Below are 20017 nucleotides of genomic sequence, written 5' to 3'. Positions count from 1 at the left end.
GAAACCACCGGCCCAAAGATGTCGTATTACAGTCCGAAGAACAAAGTTTGATCACGTGTTGTGTTCACTATGTGCGAAGTATCGCAACGCTAATTCCCAAGTTATCTTCGGAGGATCTCACCACCTGGAGATGCGACACGTCGCCATCCAACTATTCACCCCGCTCGTCCCCGCGACGTCACATCACATTACCACATTCCATCACTGCAGCATTTCTGTTTAATTGTAGAAAACATGTTATTATTCACAAATCGCGGCTTCTATGAAAAGGTTCAGGGTTGATCATTAAATGGGATTGGTTAGAAAATTCATTCTCTGTGCCGGGAACAACAACGCCTTTCTGCATTAGGCGCGTGACCAGCGGACAATCAGTGCGTGCTGGATTATGCCAGGAAGGAATTAGAAACAGTTTCCGAGGACAATCGATTGAAACCAAGAATTTGGCTGACATGACAAAGCGAGACTCAGAGCTTAGAAGGGACGGGAGCGGTGTGAACTTCTCCCAACCACTTAATCAGGATTTCATTCAAGGCAGCCGGTCTACAAGAGAAGATACAGAAGACAACATTCATAAAGAGAAACAAAGCTCGGGAACATGGTGCGTCACTACATAAAATCATTTACCACTGTCATAAACTATATTCCTGTACATAGGGGCAGTATTATAGTAGTTATATTCTTGTACATAGGGGCAGTATTATAGTAGTTATATTCTTGTACATAGGGGCAGTATTATAGTAGTTATATTCTTGTATATAGGGGCAGTATTATAGTAGTTATATTCTTGTACATAGGGGCAGTATTATAGTAGTTATATTCTTGTACATAGAAGCAGTATTATAGTAGTTATATTCTTGTATATAGGGGCAGTATTATAGTAGTTATATTCTTGTACATAGGGGCAGTATTATCGTAGTTATATTCTTGTACATAGGAGCAGTATTATAGTAGTTATATTCTTGTACATAGGGGGCAGTATTATAGTAGTTATATTCTTGTACATAGGGGCAGTATTATCGTAGTTATATTCTTGTACATAGGAGCAGTATTATAGTAGTTATATTCTTGTACATAGAAGCAGTATTATAGTAGTTATATTCTTGTATATAGGGGCAGTATTATAGTAGTTATATTCTTGTATATAGGGGCAGTATTATAGTAGTTATATTCTTGTACATAGGGGCAGTATTATCGTAGTTATATTCTTGTACATAGGAGCAGTATTATAGTAGTTATATTCTTGTACATAGGGGGCAGTATTATAGTAGTTATATTCTTGTACATAGGGGGCAGTATTATAGTAGTTATATTCTTGTACATAGGAGCAATATTATCGTAGTTATATTCTTGTACATAGAAGCAGTATTATAGTAGTTATATTCTTGTATATAGGGGCAGTATTATAGTAGTTATATTCTTGTACATAGGAGCAGTATTATAGTAGTTATATTCTTGTACATAGGGGGCAGTATTATAGTAGTTATATTCTTGTACATAGGGGGCAGTATTATAGTAGTTATATTCTTGTACATAGGAGCAATATTATCGTAGCTATATTCTTGTACATAGGAGCAGTATTATAGTAGTTATATTCTTGTACATAGGGGCAGTATTATAGTAGTTATATTCTTGTACATAGGGGGCAGTATTATCGTAGTTATATTCTTGTACATAGGAGCAGTATTATAGTAGTTATATTCTTGTACATAGGAGCAGTATTATAGTAGTTATATTCTTGTACATAGGGGCAGTATTATAGTAGTTATATTCTTGTACATAGGGGCAGTATTATAGTAGTTATATTCTTGTACATAGGGGGCAGTATTATCGTAGTTATATTCTTGTACATAGGAGCAGTATTATAGTAGTTATATTCTTGTACATAGGAGCAGTATTATAGTAGTTATATTCTTGTACATAGGAGCAGTATTATAGTAGTTATATTCTTGTACATAGGGGCAGTATTATAGTAGTTATATTCTTGTACATAGGGGGCAGTATTATCGTAGTTATATTCTTGTACATAGGAGCAGTATTATAGTAGTTATATTCTTGTACATAGGGGCAGTATTATAGTAGTTATATTCTTGTACATAGGGGCAGTATTATCGTAGTTATATTCTTGTACATAGGAGCAGTATTATAGTAGTTATATTCTTGTACATAGGGGCAGTATTATAGTAGTTATATTCTTGTACATAGGGGGCAGTATTATAGTAGTTATATTCTTGTACATAGGAGCAATATTATAGTAGTTATATTCTTGTACATAGGAGCAGTATTATAGTAGTTATATTCTTGTACATAGGAGCAGTATTATAGTAGTTATATTCTTGTACATAGGGGCAGTATTATAGTAGTTATATTCTTGTACATAGGGGGCAGTATTATAGTAGTTATATTCTTGTACATAGGGGCAGTATTATAGTAGTTATATTCTTGTACATAGGGGAAGTATTATAGTAGTTATATTCTTGTACATAGGGGCAGTATTATAGTAGTTATATTCTTGTACATATGGGGCAGTATTATAGTAGTTATATTCTTATACATAGGGGCAGTATTATAGTAGTTATATTCTTGTACATAGGGGCAGTATTATAGTAGTTATATTCTTGTACATAGGGGCAGTATTATAGTAGTTATATTCATGTACATAGGAGCAGTATTATAGTAGTTACATTCTTGTACATAGTATTATATCAGTATTATTCCTGTACACAACATGCATAAAATATTAAATCCCTTTGCGGTTTGTTGAGAAGTGATATTAAAGGGAAATATTCAAAAGCAATTAGAAAATAAAACTGTCACAATCAGTACTAAATAAGTGACGTCAGAATAGAAATTTAGATGTCATTCCTGAAACCACAATCTGCACTTTGTGCTCCTGACTTTTCGCTTCTGATGTTGCCTCTTGTTCTGTGAGCCTTCCTTATACATAGGGGACGTTTATCGCTCGCTCTCTACATGCTGTATAATTATACCGTACTTTTATAATAACCTGGTAAATATGACTCTTTGTAGATAGAAGCAGGCTCTGCTGACATATTGGAAGGAGAGTGTCAGGATTGATGGATTTTAAGAGGATCTTTATTAGTGAAGCGCTCCTGGGACCCTCCTTCCCGGCTTCCATAGTACAATGTGTCCGGGCTGGAGCGAAGTCTGTAATGTAGCCCTGCTGCCTTACGGTTTATGTATAGGACTGTGGATGCTATATAAAAGCTATTAGCGTGATGCAATATATTTACTGGGGTCCGTCCTGGAGACTAATCCACAGGGAAACAATCAGACATTCTCCCTTTTAAATGTATCATTCAGATCATTGTACGATACTTACTTCCCCGATATCTGGTGTAGGAAGGAGGCACCAGTGATGTTCCACTATAGATCGTGGATGTGGGAATGCACACATTACTGAATCATAGGGTATATTCCTGCTCATGAATAATATCTACATCACTGAAAAAGGCATTGTTCTTAACCTACATCAGCTGATATTTCCCTGTCAAAAGGCAGTTCATACTTGAGCAGAATTTGTGTCAACCACCCAAAATATCCATTTATTTATGCAGATAAAAAGGAGAAAGGAGGGAGATGCAGCTGCAAAAGAAAGCCTAAGACTGTGTGCTGTGAGAGGGTAGAGGAGGGAGACGCAGCTGCAGAAGGAAGTCTAAGACTGTGTGCTGTGAGAGGAGAGAGGTGCAGCTGCAGAAGGAGGCCTAAGACTGCGTGCTGTGAGAGGGTAGAGGAGGGAGACGCAGCTGCAGAAGGAGGCCTAAGACTGCGTGCTGTGAGAGGGTAGAGGAGGGAGACGCAGCTGCAGAAGGAGGCCTAAGACTGCGTGCTGTGAGGAGAGAGGTGTAGCTGCAGAAGGAGGCCTAAGACTGCGTGCTGTGAGAGGGTAGAGGAGGGGTATGTACAGTAGGTGTACCAGGAAGGCAAAGTGTTAAGCGTTGGGTTCCTGCCACTGAACAGCAGGAATCCAGAGCCTTGCACTCGGCTGTCTCCCAGCCTCAGTTAGCGGCGTTCGCGGTTGCGTCGCTGCACGCTCAGTAGGTCTAGAAGGACGCCGGCCCGTGTCCTTGGGTTCAAGTCCTGTGACCATATACTGAGCGTTCATCTCCCCGAGCTCTGTGAGCTTGAACAGGCTCGGTATCTGTGTCTAGTGGTTCGGCGGCTCTGTGAAGCAACAGAGTTCACCCTGTACACACCGGGTGACGTTTAACCCGCGTGTGTTCCGTCATTATACCGTCATACTGTGCGTCCGCCATTATCTAGCAGCAGTGTGCCACCTCTGCACGGTGGACCCCGAGTTGCGAACGCACCTACTATTATTTTATAATTTGGTGCGTTCCGACAGCCCTAACACAAAGTGCCTGTGAGACTACATGCTGTGAGAGGGGAGAGGAGGGGGGTGCAGCTAGAGCAGGAAGCCAAAAACTGTGTGCTGTGAGAGGGGAGAGGAGGGGGTGCAGCTACAGCAGGAAGCCTAAGACTGTATGCTGTGAGAGGGGAGAGGAGGGGGTGCAGCTACAGCAGGAAGCCTAAGACTGTGTGCTGTGAGAGGGGAGAGGAGGGGGGTGCAGCTAGAGCAGGAAGCCAAAAACTGTGTGCTGTGAGAGGGGAGAGGAGGGGGTGCAGCTACAGCAGGAAGCCTAAGACTGTGTGCTGTGAGAGGGGAGAGGAGGGGGTGCAGCTACAGCAGGAAGCCTAAGACTGTATGCTGTGAGAGGGGAGAGGAGGGGGTGCAGCTACAGCAGGAAGCCTAAGACTGTGTGCTGTGAGAGGGGAGAGGAGGGGGGTGCAGCTACAGCAGGAAGCCAAAAACTGTGTGCTGTGAGAGGGGAGAGGAGAGGGTGCAGCTACAGCAGGAAGCATAAGACTGTGTGCTGTGAGAGGGGAGAGGAGGGGGGTGCAGCTACAGCAGGAAGCCTAAGACTGTGTGCTGTGAGAGGGGAGAGGAGAGGGTGCAGCTACAGCAGGAAGCATAAGACTGTGTGCTGTGATAGGGGAGAGGAGGGGGTGCAGCTACAGCAGGAAGCCTAAGACTGTGTGCTGTGAGAGGGGAGAGGAGGGGGTGCAGCTACAGCAGCAAGCCTAAGACTGTGTGCTGTGAGAGGGGAGAGGAGGGGGTGCAGCTACAGCAGGAAGCATAAGACTGTGTGCTGTGATAGGGGAGAGGAGGGGGTGCAGCTACAGCAGGAAGCCTAAGACTGTGTGCTGTGAGAGGGGAGAGGAGGGGGTGCAGCTACAGCAGGAAGCCTAAGACTGTATGCTGTGAGAGGGGAGAGGAGGGGGTGCAGCTACAGCAGGAAGCCTAAGACTGTGTGCTGTGAGAGGGGAGAGGAGGGGGGTGCAGCTACAGCAGGAAGCCAAAAACTGTGTGCTGTGAGAGGGGAGAGGAGAGGGTGCAGCTACAGCAGGAAGCATAAGACTGTGTGCTGTGAGAGGGGAGAGGAGGGGGGTGCAGTTACAGCAGGAAGCCTAAGACTGTGTGCTGTGAGAGGGGAGAGGAGGGGGGTGCAGCTAAAGCAGGAAGCCTAAGACTGTGTGCTGTGAGAGGGGAGAGGAGAGGGTGCAGCTACAGCAGGAAGCATAAGACTGTGTGCTGTGATAGGGGAGAGGAGGGGGTGCAGCTACAGCAGGAAGCCTAAGACTGTGTGCTGTGAGAGGGGAGAGGAGGGGGTGCAGCTACAGCAGCAAGCCTAAGACTGTGTGCTGTGAGAGGGGAGAGGAGGGGGTGCAGCTACAGCAGGAAGCATAAGACTGTGTGCTGTGATAGGGGAGAGGAGGGGGTGCAGCTACAGCAGGAAGCCTAAGACTGTGTGCTGTGAGAGGGGAGAGGAGGGGGTGCAGCTACAGCAGCAAGCCTAAGACTGTGTGCTGTGAGAGGGGAGAGGAGGGGGTGCAGCTACAGCAGGAAGCCTAAGACTGTGTGCTGTGAGAGGGGAGAGGAGGGGGTGCAGCTACAGCAGGAAGCATAAGACTGTGTGCTGTGAGAGGGGAGAGGAGGGGGTGCAGCTACAGCAGGAAGCCTAAGACTGTGTGCTGTGAGAGGGGAGAGGAGAGGGTGCAGCTACAGCAGGAAGCATAAGACTGTGTGCTGTGATAGGGGAGAGGAGGGGGTGCAGCTACAGCAGGAAGCCTAAGACTGTGTGCTGTGAGAGGGGAGAGGAGGGGGTGCAGCTACAGCAGGAAGCATAAGACTGTGTGCTGTGAGAGGGGAGAGGAGAGGGTGCAGCTACAGCAGGAAGCATAAGACTGTATGCTGTGAGAGGGGAGAGGAGGGGGGTGCAGTTACAGCAGGAAGCCTAAGACTGTGTGCTGTGAGAGGGGAGAGGAGGGGGTGCAGCTACAGCAGGAAGCCTAAGACTGTGTGCTGTGAGAGGGGAGAGGAGGGGGTGCAGCTACAGCAGGAAGCATAAGACTGTGTGCTGTGAGAGGGGAGAGGAGAGGGTGCAGCTACAGCAGGAAGCATAAGACTGTATGCTGTGAGAGGGGAGAGGAGGGGGGTGCAGTTACAGCAGGAAGCCTAAGACTGTGTGCTGTGAGAGGGGAGAGGAGGGGGGTGCAGCTACAGCAGGAAGCCTAAGACTGTGTGCTGTGAGAGGGGAGAGGAGAGAGTGCAGCTACAGCAGGAAGCATAAGACTGTGTGCTGTGACAGGGGAGAGGAGGGGGTGCAGCTACAGCAGGAAGCCTAAGACTGTGTGCTGTGAGAGGGGAGAGGAGGGGGTGCAGCTACAGCAGCAAGCCTAAGACTGTGTGTTGTGAGAGGGGAGAGGAGGGGGTGCATCTACAGCAGGAAGCATAAGACTGTGTGCTGTGATAGGGGAGAGGAGGGGGTGCAGCTACAGCAGGAAGCCTAAGACTGTGTGCTGTGAGAGGGGAGAGGAGGGGGTGCAGCTACAGCAGCAAGCCTAAGACTGTGTGCTGTGAGAGGGGAGAGGAGGGGGTGCAGCTACAGCAGGAAGCCTAAGACTGTGTGCTGTGAGACGGGAGAGGAGGGGGTGCAGCTAGAGCAGGAAGCCTAAGACTGTGTGCTGTGAGAGGGGAGAGGAGGGGATGCAGCTACAGCAGGAAGCCTAAGACTGTGTGCTGTGAGAGGGGAGAGGAGGGGGTGCAGCTACAGCAGGAAGCATAAGACTGTGTGCTGTGAGAGGGGAGAAGAGGGGGTGCAGCTACAGCAGGAAGCATAAGACTGTGTGCTGTGAGAGGGGAGAGGAGGGGGTGCAGCTACAGCAGGAAGCCTAAGACTGTATGCTGTGAGAGGGGAGAGGAGGGGGTGCAGCTACAGCAGGAAGCCTAAGACTGTGTGCTGTGAGAGGGGAGAGGAGGGGGTGCAGCTACAGCAGGAAGCCTAAGACTGTGTGCTGTGAGAGGGGAGAGGAGGGGATGCAGCTACAGCAGGAAGCCTAAGACTGTATGCTGTGAAAGGGGAGAGGAGGGGGTGCAGCTACAGCAGGAAGCATAAGACTGTGTGCTGTGAGAGTGGAGAGGAGGGGGTGCAGCTACAGCAGGAAGCCTAAGACTGTGTGCTGTGAAAGGGGAGAGGAGGGGGGTGCAGCTACAGCAGGAAGCCTAAGACTGTGTGCTGTGAGAGGGGAGAGGAGGGGGTGCAGTTACAGCAGGAAGCATAAGACTGTGTGCTGTGAGAGGGGAGAGGAGGGGGTGCAGCTACAGCAGGAAGCCTAAGACTGTGTGCTGTGAGAGGGGAGAGGAGGGGGTGCAGCTACAGCAGGAAGCCTAAGACTGCGTGCTGTGAGAGGGGAGAAGAGGGGGTGCAGCTACAGCAGGAAGCCTAAGACTGTGTGCTGTGATAGGGGAGAGGAGGGGGTGCAGTTACAGCAGGAAGCATAAGACTGTGTGCTGTGAGAGGGGAGAGGAGGGGGTGCAGCTACAGCAGGAAGCCTAAGACTGTGTGCTGTGAGAGGGGAGAGGAGGGGGTGCAGCTACAGCAGGAAGCCTAAGACTGTGTGCTGTGAAAGGGGAGAGGAGGGGGTGCAGCTACAGCAGGAAGCCTAAGACTGTGTGTTGTGAGAGGGGAGAGGAGGGGGGTGCAGCTACAGCAGGAAGCCTAAGACTGTGTGCTGTGAGAGGGGAGAGGAGGGGGTGCAGTTACAGCAGGAAGCATAAGACTGTGTGCTGTGAGAGGGGAGAGGAGGGGGTGCAGCTACAGCAGGAAGCCTAAGACTGTGTGCTGTGAGAGGGGAGAGGAGTGGGTGCAGCTACAGCAGGAAGCCTAAGACTGTGTGCTGTGAGAGGGGAGAAGAGGGGGTGTAGCTACAGCAGGAAGCCTAAGACTGTGTGCTGTGATAGGGGAGAGTAGGGGGTGCAGTTACAGCAGGAAGCATAAGACTGTGTGCTGTGAGAGGGGAGAGGAGGGGGTGCAGCTACAGCAGGAAGCCTAAGACTGTGTGCTTTGAGAGGGGAGAGGAGGGGGTGCAGCTACAGCAGGAAGCATAAGACTGTGTGCTGTGAGAGGGGAGAGGAGGGGGTGCAGCTACAGCAGGAAGCATAAGACTGTGTGCTGTGAGAGGGGAGAGGAGGGGGTGCAGCTACAGCAGGAAGCATAAGACTGTGTGCTGTGAGAGGGGAGAGGAGGGGGTGCAGCTACAGCAGGAAGCCTAAGACTGTGTGCTGTGAGAGGGGAGAGGAGGGGGTGCAGCTACAGCAGGAAGCATAAGACTGTGTGCTGTGAGAGGGGAGAGAAGGGGGTGCAGCTAGAGCAGGAAGCCTAAGACTGTGTGCTGTGAGAGGGGAGAGGAGGGGGGTGCAGCTACAGCAGGAAGCCTAAGACTGTGTGCTGTGAGAGGGGAGAGGAGGGGGTGCAGTTACAGCAGGAAGCATAAGACTGTGTGCTGTGAGAGGGGAGAGGAGGGGGTGCAGCTACAGCAGGAAGCCTAAGACTGTGTGCTGTGAGAGGGGAGAGGAGGGGGTGCAGCTACAGCAGGAAGCCTAAGACTGTGTGCTGTGAGAGGGGAGAAGAGGGGGTGTAGCTACAGCAGGAAGCCTAAGACTGTGTGCTGTGATAGGGGAGAGGAGGGGGTGCAGTTACAGCAGGAAGCATAAGACTGTGTGCTGTGAGAGGGGAGAGGAGGGGGTGCAGCTACAGCAGGAAGCCTAAGACAGTGTGCTGTGAGAGTGGAGAGGAGGGGGTGCAGCTACAGCAGGAAGCCTAAGACTGTGTGCTGTGAGAGGGGAGAGGAGGGGGTGCAGCTACAGCAGGAAGCATAAGACTGTGTGCTGTGAGAGGGGAGAGGAGGGGGTGCAGCTACAGCAGGAAGCATAAGACTGTGTGCTGTGAGAGGGGAGAGGAGGGGGTGCAGCTACAGCATGAAGCATAAGACTGTGTGCTGTGAGAGGGGAGAGGAGGGGGTGCAGCTACAGCAGGAAGCCTAAGACTGTGTGCTGTGAGAGGGGAGAGGAGGGGGTGCAGCTACAGCAGGAAGCATAAGACTGTGTGCTGTGAGAGGGGAGAGGAGGGGGTGCAGCTACAGCAGGAAGCCTAAGACTGTGTGCTGTGAGAGGGGAGAGGAGGGGGTGCAGCTACAGCAGGAAGCCTAAGACTGTGTGCTGTGAGAGGGGAGAGGAGGGGGTGCAGCTACAGCAGGAAGCATAACACTGTGTGCTGTGAGAGGGGAGAGGAGGGGGTGCAGCTACAGCAGGAAGCCTAAGACTGTGTGCTGTGAGAGGGGAGAGGAGGGGGTGCAGCTACAGCAGGAAGCCTAAGACTGTGTGCTGTGAGAGGGGAGAGGAGGGGGGTGCAGCTACAGCAGGAAGCCTAAGACTGTGTGCTGTGAAAGGGAAGAGGAGGGGGTGCAGCTACAGCAGGAAGCCTAAGACTGTGTGCTGTGAGAGGGGAGAGGAGGGGGTGCAGCTACAGCAGGAAGCCTAAGACTGTGTGCTGTGAGAGGGGAGAGGAGGGGGTGCAGCTACAGCAGGAAGCCCAAGACTGTGTGCTGTGAGAGGGGAGAGGAGGGGGGTGCAGCTACAGCAGGAAGCCTAAGACTGTGTGCTGTGAAAGAGGAGAGGAGGGGGTGCAGCTACAGCAGGAAGCATAAGACTGTGTGCTGTGAGAGGGGAGAGGAGGGGGTGCAGCTACAGCAGGAAGCCTAAGACTGTGTGCTGTGAGAGGGGAGAGGAGGGGGGTGCAGCTACAGCAGGAAGCCTAAGACTGTGTGCTGTGAAAGGGGAGAGGAGGGGGTGCAGCTACAGCAGGAAGCCTAAGACTGTGTGCTGTGAGAGGGGAGAGGAGGGGGGTGCAGCTACAGCAGGAAGCCTAAGACTGTGTGCTGTGAGAGGGGAGAGGACGGGGGTGCAGCTACAGCAGGAAGCCTAAGACTGTGTGCTGTGAGAGGAGGGGGGGTGCAGCTACAGCAGGAAGCCTAAGACTGTGTGCTGTGAGAGGGGAGAGGAGGGGGTGCAGTTACAGCAGGAAGCATAAGACTGTGTGCTGTGAGAGGGGAGAGGAGGGGGTGCAGCTACAGCAGGAAGCCTAAGACTGTGTGCTGTGAGAGGGGAGAGGAGAGGGTGCAGCTACAGCAGGAAGCCTAAGACTGTGTGCTGTGAGAGGGGAGAGGAGGGTGGTGCAGTTACAGCAGGAAGCCTAAGACTGTGTGCTGTGAGAGGGGAGAGGAGGGGGGTGCAGTTACAGCAGGAAGCCTAAGACTGTGTGCTGTGAGAGGGGAGAGGAGGGGGTGCAGTTACAGCAGGAAGCATAAGACTGTGTGCTGTGAGAGGGGAGAGGAGGGGGGTGCAGTTACAGCAGGAAGCCTAAGACTGTGTGCTGTGAGAGGGGAGAGGAGGGGGGTGCAGTTACAGCAGGAAGTCTAAGACTGTGTGCTGTGAGAGGGGAGAGGAGGGGGGTGCAGCTACAGCAGGAAGCCTAAGACTGTGTGCTGTGAGAGGGGAGAGGAGGGGGTGCAGCTACAGCAGGAAGCCTAAGACTGTGTGCTGTGAGAGGGAAGAGGAGGGGGTGCAGCTACAGCAGGAAGCCTAAGACTGTGTGCTGTGAGAGGGGAGAGGAGGGGGGTGCAGCTACAGCAGGAAGCCTAAGACTGTGTGCTGTGAGAGGGGAGAGGAGGGGGGTGCAGCTACAGCAGGAAGCCTAAGACTGTGTGCTGTGAGAGGGAAGAGGAGGGGGTGCAGCTACAGCAGGAAGCCTAAGACTGTGTGCTGTGAGAGGGGAGAGGAGGGGGGTGCAGCTACAGCAGGAAGCCTAAGACAGTGTGCTGTGAGAGGGAAGAGGAGGGGGTGCAGCTACAGCAGGAAGCCTAAGACTGTGTGCTGTGAGAGGGAAGAGGAGGGGGTGCAGCTACAGCAGGAAGCCTAAGACAGTGTGCTGTGAGAGGGGAGAGGAGGGGGTGCAGCTGCAGCAGGAAGCCTAAGACTGTGTGCTGTGAGAGGGAAGAGGAGGGTGGTGCAGCTACAGCAGGAAGCCTAAGACTGTATGCTGTGAGAGGGAAGAGGAGGGGGTGCAGCTACAGCAGGAAGCCTAAGACTGTGTGCTGTGAGAGGGGAGAGGAGGGGGGTGCAGCTACAGCAGGAAGCCTAAGACTGTGTGCTGTGAAAGGGGAGAGGAGGGGGTGCAGCTACAGCAGGAAGCCTAAGACTGTGTGCTGTGAAAGGGAAGAGGAGGGGGGTGCAGCTACAGCAGGAAGCCTAAGACTGTGTGCTGTGAGAGGGGAGAGGAGGGGGTGCAACTACAGCAGGAAGCCTAAGACTGTGTGCTGTGAGAGGGGAGAGGAGGGGGGTGCAGCTACAGCAGGAAGCATAAGCCTGTGTGCTGTGAGAGGGGAGAGGAGGGGGTGCAACTACAGCAGGAAGCCTAAGACTGTGTGCTGTGAGAGGGGAGAGGAGGGGGTGCAACTACAGCAGGAAGCCTAAGACTGTGTGCTGTGAGAGGGGAGAGGAGGGGGGTGCAGCTACAGCAGGAAGCCTAAGACAGTGTGCTGTGAGAGGGGAGAGGAGGGGGTGCAGTTACAGCTGGAAGCATAAGACTGTGTGCTGTGAGAGGGGAGAGGAGGGGGTGCAGCTACAGCAGGAAGCCTAAGACTGTGTGCTGTGAGAGGGGAGAGGAGAGGGTGCAGCTACAGCAGGAAGCATAAGACTGTGTGCTGTGAGAGGGGAGAGGAGGGGGTGCAGCTACAGCAGGAAGCCTAAGACTGTGTGCTGTGAGAGGGGAGAGGAGGGGGTGCAGCTACAGCAGGAAGCATAAGACTGTGTGCTGTGAGAGGGGAGAGGAGGGGGTGCAACTACAGCAGGAAGCCTAAGACTGTGTGCTGTGAGAGGGGAGAGGAGGGGGGTGCAGCTACAGCAGGAAGCCTAAGACAGTGTGCTGTGAGAGGGGAGAGGAGGGGGTGCAGTTACAGCTGGAAGCATAAGACTGTGTGCTGTGAGAGGGGAGAGGAGGGGGTGCAGCTACAGCAGGAAGCCTAAGACTGTGTGCTGTGAGAGGGGAGAGGAGAGGGTGCAGCTACAGCAGGAAGCCTAAGACTGTGTGCTGTGAGAGGGAAGAGGAGGGGGGTGCAGTTACAGCAGGAAGCCTAAGACTGTGTGCTGTGAGAGGGGAGAGGAGGGGGTGCAGTTACAGCAGGAAGCATAAGACTGTGTGCTGTGAGAGGGGAGAGGAGGGGGGTGCAGTTACAGCAGGAAGCCTAAGACTGTGTGCTGTGAGAGGGGAGAGGAGGGGGTGCAGTTACAGCAGGAAGCATAAGACTGTGTGCTGTGAGAGGGGAGAGGAGGGGGGTGCAGTTACAGCAGGAAGCCTAAGACTGTGTGCTGTGAGAGGGGAGAGGAGGGGGGTGCAGTTACAGCAGGAAGCCTAAGACTGTGTGCTGTGAGAGGGGAGAGGAGGGGGGTGCAGCTACAGCAGGAAGCCTAAGACTGTGTGCTGTGAGAGGGGAGAGGAGGGGGGTGCAGTTACAGCAGGAAGCCTAAGACTGTGTGCTGTGAGAGGGGAGAGGAGGGGGTGCAGTTACAGCAGGAAGCATAAGACTGTGTGCTGTGAGAGTGGAGAGGAGGGGGTGCAGCTACAGCAGGAAGCCTAAGACTGTGTGCTGTGAGAGGGGAGAGGAGAGGGTGCAGCTACAGCAGGAAGCCTAAGACTGTGTGCTGTGAGAGGGGAGAGGAGGGGGGTGCAGTTAAAGCAGGAAGCCTAAGACTGTGTGCTGTGAGAGGGGAGAGGAGGGGGGTGCAGTTACAGCAGGAAGCCTAAGACTGTGTGCTGTGAGAGGGGAGAGGAGGGGGTGCAGTTACAGCAGGAAGCATAAGACTGTGTGCTGTGAGAGGGGAGAGGAGGGGGTGCAACTACAGCAGGAAGCCTAAGACTGTGTGCTGTGAGAGGGGAGAGGAGGGGGTGCAGCTACAGCAGGAAGCCTAAGACTGTATGCTGTGAAAGGGGAGAGGAGGGGGTGCAGCTACAGCAGGAAGCCTAAGACTGTGTGCTGTGAGAGGGGAGAGGAGAGGGTGCAGCTACAGCAGGAAGCCTAAGACTGTGTGCTGTGAGAGGGGAGAGGAGGGGGTGCAGCTACAGCAGGAAGCCTAAGACTGTGTGCTGTGAGAGGGAAGAGGAGGGGGTGCAGCTACAGCAGGAAGCCTAAGACTGTGTGCTGTGAGAGGGGAGAGGAGGGGGGTGCAGCTACAGCAGGAAGCCTAAGACTGTGTGCTGTGAGAGGGGAGAGGAGGGGGGTGCAGCTACAGCAGGAAGCCTAAGACAGTGTGCTGTGAGAGGGAAGAGGAGGGGGTGCAGCTACAGCAGGAAGCCTAAGACTGTGTGCTGTGAGAGGGAAGAGGAGGGTGGTGCAGCTACAGCAGGAAGCCTAAGACTGTATGCTGTGAGAGGGAAGAGGAGGGGGTGCAGCTACAGCAGGAAGCCTAAGACTGTGTGCTGTGAGAGGGGAGAGGAGGGGGGTGCAGCTACAGCAGGAAGCCTAAGACTGTGTGCTGTGAAAGGGGAGAGGAGGGGGTGCAGCTACAGCAGGAAGCCTAAGACTGTGTGCTGTGAAAGGGAAGAGGAGGGGGGTGCAGCTACAGCAGGAAGCCTAAGACTGTATGCTGTGAGAGGGGAGAGGAGGGGGTGCAGCTACAGCAGGAAGCCTAAGACAGTGTGCTGTGAGAGGGGAGAGGAGGGGGTGCAGTTACAGCTGGAAGCATAAGACTGTGTGCTGTGAGAGGGGAGAGGAGAGGGTGCAGCTACAGCAGGAAGCCTAAGACTGTATGCTGTGAGAGGGGAGAGGAGGGGGTGCAGCTACAGCAGGAAGCCTAAGACTGTATGCTGTGAGAGGGGAGAGGAGGGGGTGCAGCTACAGCAGGAAGCCTAAGACTGTGTGCTGTGAGAGGGGAGAGGAGGGGGTGCAGCTACAGCAGGAAGCCTAAGACTGTGTGCTGTGAGAGGGGAGAGGAGAGGGTGCAGCTACAGCAGGAAGCCTAAGACTGTGTGCTGTGAGAGGGGAGAGGAGGGGGTGCAGCTACAGCAGGAAGCCTAAGACTGTGTGCTGTGAGAGGGGAGAGGAGGGGGTGCAGTTACAGCTGGAAGCATAAGACTGTGTGCTGTGAGAGGGGAGAGGAGGGGGTGCAGCTACAGCAGGAAGCCTAAGACTGTGTGCTGTGAGAGGGGAGAGGAGAGGGTGCAGCTACAGCAGGAAGCCTAAGACTGTGTGCTGTGAGAGGGGAGAGGAGGGGGTGCAGCTACAGCAGGAAGCCTAAGACTGTGTGCTGTGAGAGGGGAGAGGAGGGGGTGCAGCTACAGCAGGAAGCCTAAGACTGTGTGCTGTGAGAGGGGAGAGGAGGGGGGTGCAGTTACAGCAGGAAGCCTAAGACTGTGTGCTGTGAGAGGGGAGAGGAGGGGGTGCAGTTACAGCAGGAAGCATAAGACTGTGTGCTGTGATAGGGGAGAGGAGGGGGTGCAGCTACAGCAGGAAGCCTAAGACTGTGTGCTGTGAGAGGGGAGAGGAGAGGGTGCAGCTACAGCAGGAAGCCTAAGACTGTGTGCTGTGAGAGGGGAGAGGAGGGGGGTGCAGTTACAGCAGGAAGCCTAAGACTGTGTGCTGTGAGAGGGGAGAGGAGGGGGGTGCAGTTACAGCAGGAAGCCTAAGACTGTGTGCTGTGAGAGGGGAGAGGAGGGGGTGCAGTTACAGCAGGAAGCATAAGACTGTGTGCTGCGAGAGGGGAGAGGAGGGGGTGCAGCTACAGCAGGAAGACTAAGACTGTGTGCTGTGAGAGGGGAGAGGAGGGGGTGCAGCTACAGCAGGAAGCCTAAGACTGTATGCTGTGAAAGGGGAGAGGAGGGGGTGCAGCTACAGCAGGAAGCCTAAGACTGTGTGCTGTGAGGGGAGAGGAGAGGGTGCAGCTACAGCAGGAAGCCTAAGACTGTGTGCTGTGAGAGGGGAGAGGAGGGGGTGCAGCTACAGCAGGAAGCCTAAGACTGTGTGCTTTGAGAGGGAAGAGGAGGGGGTGCAGCTACAGCAGGAAGCCTAAGACAGTGTGCTGTGAGAGGGGAGAGGAGGGGGGGGCTGCAGCTACAGCAGGAAGCCTAAGACTGTGTGCTGTGAAAGGGGAGAGGAGGGGGTGCAGCTACAGCAGGAAGCCTAAGACTGTGTGCTGTGAGAGGGAAGAGGAGGGGGGTGCAGCTACAGCAGGAAGCCTAAGACTGTATGCTGTGAGAGGGGAGAGGAGGGGGTGCAGCTACAGCAGGAAGCCTAAGACTGTATGCTGTGAGAGGGGAGAGGAGGGGGTGCAGTTACAGCAGGAAGCATAAGACTGTGTGCTGTGAGAGGGGAGAGGAGGGGGTGCAGCTACAGCAGGAAGCCTAAGACTGTGTGCTGTGAGAGGGGAGAGGAGAGGGTGCAGCTACAGCAGGAAGCCTAAGACTGTGTGCTGTGAGAGGGGAGAGGAGGGGGTGCAGCTACAGCAGGAAGCCTAAGACTGTGTGCTGTGAGAGGGGAGAGGAGGGGCTGCAACTACAGCAGGAAGCCTAAGACTGTGTGCTGTGAGAGGGGAGAGGAGAGGGTGCAGTTACAGAAGCATAAGACTGTGTGCTGTGAGAGGGGAGAGGAGGGGGTGCAACTACAGCAGGAAGCCTAAGACTGTGTGCTGTGAGAGGGGAGAGGAGGGGGTGCAGCTACAGCAGGAAGCCTAAGACTGTGTGCTGTGAGAGGGGAGAGGAGGGGGTGCAGCTACAGCAGCAAGCCTAAGACTGTATGCTGTGAGAGGGGAGAGGAGAGGGTGCAGCTACAGCAGGAAGCCTAAGACTGTGTGCTGTGAAAGGGGAGAGGAGGGGGTGCAGCTACAGCAGGAAGCCTAAGACTGTGTTCTGTGAGAGGGGAGAGGAGGGGGGTGCAGTTACAGCAGGAAGCCTAAGACTGTGTGCTGTGAGAGGGGAGAGGAGGGGGGTGCAGTTACAGCAGGAAGCCTAAGACTGTGTGCTGTGAGAGGGGAGAGGAGGGGGTGCAGTTACAGCAGGAAGCATAAGACTGTGTGCTGTGATAGGGGAGAGGAGGGGGTGCAGCTACAGCAGGAAGCCTAAGACTGTGTGCTGTGAGAGGGGAGAGGAGAGGGTGCAGCTACAGCAGGAAGCCTAAGACTGTGTGCTGTGAGAGGGGAGAGGAGGGGGGTGCAGTTACAGCAGGAAGCCTAAGACTGTGTGCTGTGAGAGGGGAGAGGAGGGGGGTGCAGTTACAGCAGGAAGCCTAAGACTGTGTGCTGTGAGAGGGGAGAGGAGGGGGTGCAGTTACAGCAGGAAGCATAAGACTGTGTGCTGCGAGAGGGGAGAGGAGGGGGTGCAGCTACAGCAGGAAGACTAAGACTGTGTGCTGTGAGAGGGGAGAGGAGGGGGTGCAGCTACAGCAGGAAGCCTAAGACTGTGTGCTGTGAGAGGGGAGAGGAGGGGGTGCAGTTACAGCAGGAAGCATAAGACTGTGTGCTGCGAGAGGGGAGAGGAGGGGGTGCAGCTACAGCAGGAAGACTAAGACTGTGTGCTGTGAGAGGGGAGAGGAGGGGGTGCAGCTACAGCAGGAAGCCTAAGACTGTATGCTGTGAAAGGGGAGAGGAGGGGGTGCAGCTACAGCAGGAAGCCTAAGACTGTGTGCTGTGAGGGGAGAGGAGAGGGTGCAGCTACAGCAGGAAGCCTAAGACTGTGTGCTGTGAGAGGGGAGAGGAGGGGGTGCAGCTACAGCAGGAAGCCTAAGACTGTGTGCTTTGAGAGGGAAGAGGAGGGGGTGCAGCTACAGCAGGAAGCCTAAGACAGTGTGCTGTGAGAGGGGAGAGGAGGGGGGGGCTGCAGCTACAGCAGGAAGCCTAAGACTGTGTGCTGTGAAAGGGGAGAGGAGGGGGTGCAGCTACAGCAGGAAGCCTAAGACTGTGTGCTGTGAGAGGGAAGAGGAGGGGGGTGCAGCTACAGCAGGAAGCCTAAGACTGTATGCTGTGAGAGGGGAGAGGAGGGGGGGGCTGCAGCTACAGCAGGAAGCCTAAGACTGTGTGCTGTGAAAGGGGAGAGGAGGGGGTGCAGCTACAGCAGGAAGCCTAAGACTGTGTGCTGTGAGAGGGAAGAGGAGGGGGGTGCAGCTACAGCAGGAAGCCTAAGACAGTGTGCTGTGAGAGGGGAGAGGAGGGGGTGCAGTTACAGCAGGAAGCATAAGACTGTGTGCTGTGAGAGGGGAGAGGAGGGGGTGCAGCTACAGCAGGAAGCCTAAGACTGTGTGCTGTGAGAGGGGAGAGGAGGGGGGTGCAGCTACAGCAGGAAGCCAAAAACTGTGTGCTGTGAGAGGGGAGAGGAGAGGGTGCAGCTACAGCAGGAAGCCTAAGACTGTATGCTGTGAGAGGGGAGAGGAGGGGGTGCAGCTACAGCAGGAAGCCTAAGACTGTGTGCTGTGAGAGGGGAGAGGAGGGGCTGCAACTACAGCAGGAAGCCTAAGACTGTGTGCTGTGAGAGGGGAGAGGAGAGGGTGCAGTTACAGAAGCATAAGACTGTGTGCTGTGAGAGGGGAGAGGAGAGGGTGCAGCTACAGCAGGAAGCCTAAGACTGTGTGCTGTGAGAGGGGAGAGGAGAGGGTGCAGCTACAGCAGGAAGCCTAAGACTGTATGCTGTGAGAGGGGAGAGGAGGGGGTGCAGCTACAGCAGGAAGCCTAAGACTGTGTGCTGTGAGAGGGGAGAGGAGGGGGTGCAGCTACAGCAGGAAGCCTAAGACTGTGTGCTGTGAGAGGGGAGAGGAGAGGGTGCAGCTACAGCAGGAAGCCTAAGACTGTATGCTGTGAGAGGGGAGAGGAGGGGGTGCAGCTACAGCAGGAAGCCTAAGACTGTGTGCTGTGAGAGGGGAGAGGAGGGGCTGCAACTACAGCAGGAAGCCTAAGACTGTGTGCTGTGAGAGGGGAGAGGAGAGGGTGCAGTTACAAAAGCATAAGACTGTGTGCTGTGAGAGGGGAGAGGAGAGGGTGCAACTACAGCAGGAAGCCTAAGACTGTGTGCTGTGAGAGGGGAGAGGAGGGGGTGCAGCTACAGCAGCAAGCCTAAGACTGTGTGCTGTGAGAGGGGAGAGGAGAGGGTGCAGCTACAGCAGGAAGCCTAAGACTGTGTGCTGTGAGAGGGGAGAGGAGGGGGTGCAGCTACAGCAGGAAGCCTAAGGCTATGTGCACACGAATGCAGAAAATTTCTGCCTAAAAACAGGACTCCTTCCCAGAAAAAAAAACGGGGGAAAAAACGCATCAATATGCACAAAAAGTGCAAAATACATTAAAATGAAAGGGAAGCTTCTTTTAAGGGCTTTTTTAAGCTGATTTTTTGGTAAAAACGCAAAAAAAAAAACGGTGTGTGTGTGAACACAGCCTAAGACTGCATGCTGTGAGAGGGGAGAGAAGGTGGATGTAGCTGCAGCAGGAGGCCTAAGCCTTGGAGTTATGAGAGGGGGGAGGAGGGGGATGCAGATACACCAGGAGACCTAAAGCCCCCGTTACACACTGCGATATCGCTAGCAATATCGCTGTAAAGTCACCGATTTTGTGACGTTATAGCGATATTGCTAGCGATATCGCTGCATGTGATTCTTACCTCCGACCGGCTCCCGCGCTGGTTATCGCTGATCGCGCGAGAAGCTGCTGGACCATTTCTTGTCGGTCACTTCCTGCGGCTCTTCCTGCTGTGACGACGAGCGACGCGTGGAGCCGGGCGGGAGGACGCAGGATCGCCGCGACTGACAGGTAAGTAGCGACCCCCGTCCCCAGCGATGTCGCTGGTGAGATCTTCCTGTGTGGCAGCTCACTAGCGACCACCCAGCGATGCACCAGCGATCCTGACCGCGTCATATCACTAGTCGGGATCGCTGGTGCATCGCTAGGTGTAACGGTACACTAAGACTGGGTGATATGAGAGGGGAGAGGAGGGTGATGCAGCTACACCAGGAGGCTGCAGTGCCTTTGTGACTCCATCATGTGCAGCTACAGCGAGAGGCCCAAGACTGAGTGCAAGGAGAGAGGAGAGAAGGGGAATGCAGCTGCAGCACGATGCCTAAGACTGCATGTTGTAAGAGGGGAGAAAAGGGAGATGCCTAACTGTGTACTGTGGGAGGCAGGAGTGCAGCTGCAGAAAAATGCCTAGGACTGTGTACTGTGAGAGGAGGGAGATGCAGCTGCATGCCTAATACTGTGTACTGTGAGAGGAGGGAGATGCAACTGCAGCTGCATGCCTAAGACTGTGAGCTGTGAGAGGAGGGAGATGCAGCTGCATGCCTAAGACTGTGTACTGTGAGAGGAGGGAGATGCAGCTGCATTCCTAAGACTGTGAGCTGTGAGAGGAGGGAGATGCAGCTGCATGCCTAAGACTGTGTACTGTGAGAGGAGGGAGATGCAGCTGCATGCCTAAGACTGTGTACTGTGAGAGGAGGGAGATGCAGCTGCATGCCTAAGACTGTGAGCTGTGAGAGGAGGGAGATGCAGCTGCATGCCTAATACTGTGTACTGTGAGAGGAGGGAGATGCAGCTGCATGCCTAAGACTGTGAGCTGTGAGAGGAGGGAGATGCAGC

The 20017-nt window shown here is 53.8% G+C and overlaps 1 protein-coding gene across 2 annotated transcripts in view; it reads right to left on the bottom strand.

Moving 5' to 3' along the window:
* Positions 1-201: 201 nt before the first annotated feature.
* EPHX2 (epoxide hydrolase 2) overlaps positions 202-20017 on the bottom strand; it is a 95725-nt gene continuing 75909 nt past the window's right edge. For both annotated transcript variants that reach the window (XM_073561943.1, XM_073561941.1), the window contains one exon: positions 202-540. In XM_073561943.1, the coding sequence (XP_073418044.1) occupies positions 465-540 (76 nt within the window). In that variant the 3' untranslated portion in view covers positions 202-464. The remainder of the gene's footprint in view (positions 541-20017) is intronic.

The sequence above is a fragment of the Dendrobates tinctorius genome, unplaced genomic scaffold (assembly GCF_039654945.1).
Source record: "Dendrobates tinctorius isolate UK_male_01 unplaced genomic scaffold, ASM3965494v1 ptg000332l, whole genome shotgun sequence".
NCBI classification, from domain to species: domain Eukaryota; kingdom Metazoa; phylum Chordata; class Amphibia; order Anura; family Dendrobatidae; genus Dendrobates; species Dendrobates tinctorius.
This window is presented reverse-complemented; position numbering and strand designations above follow the sequence as displayed.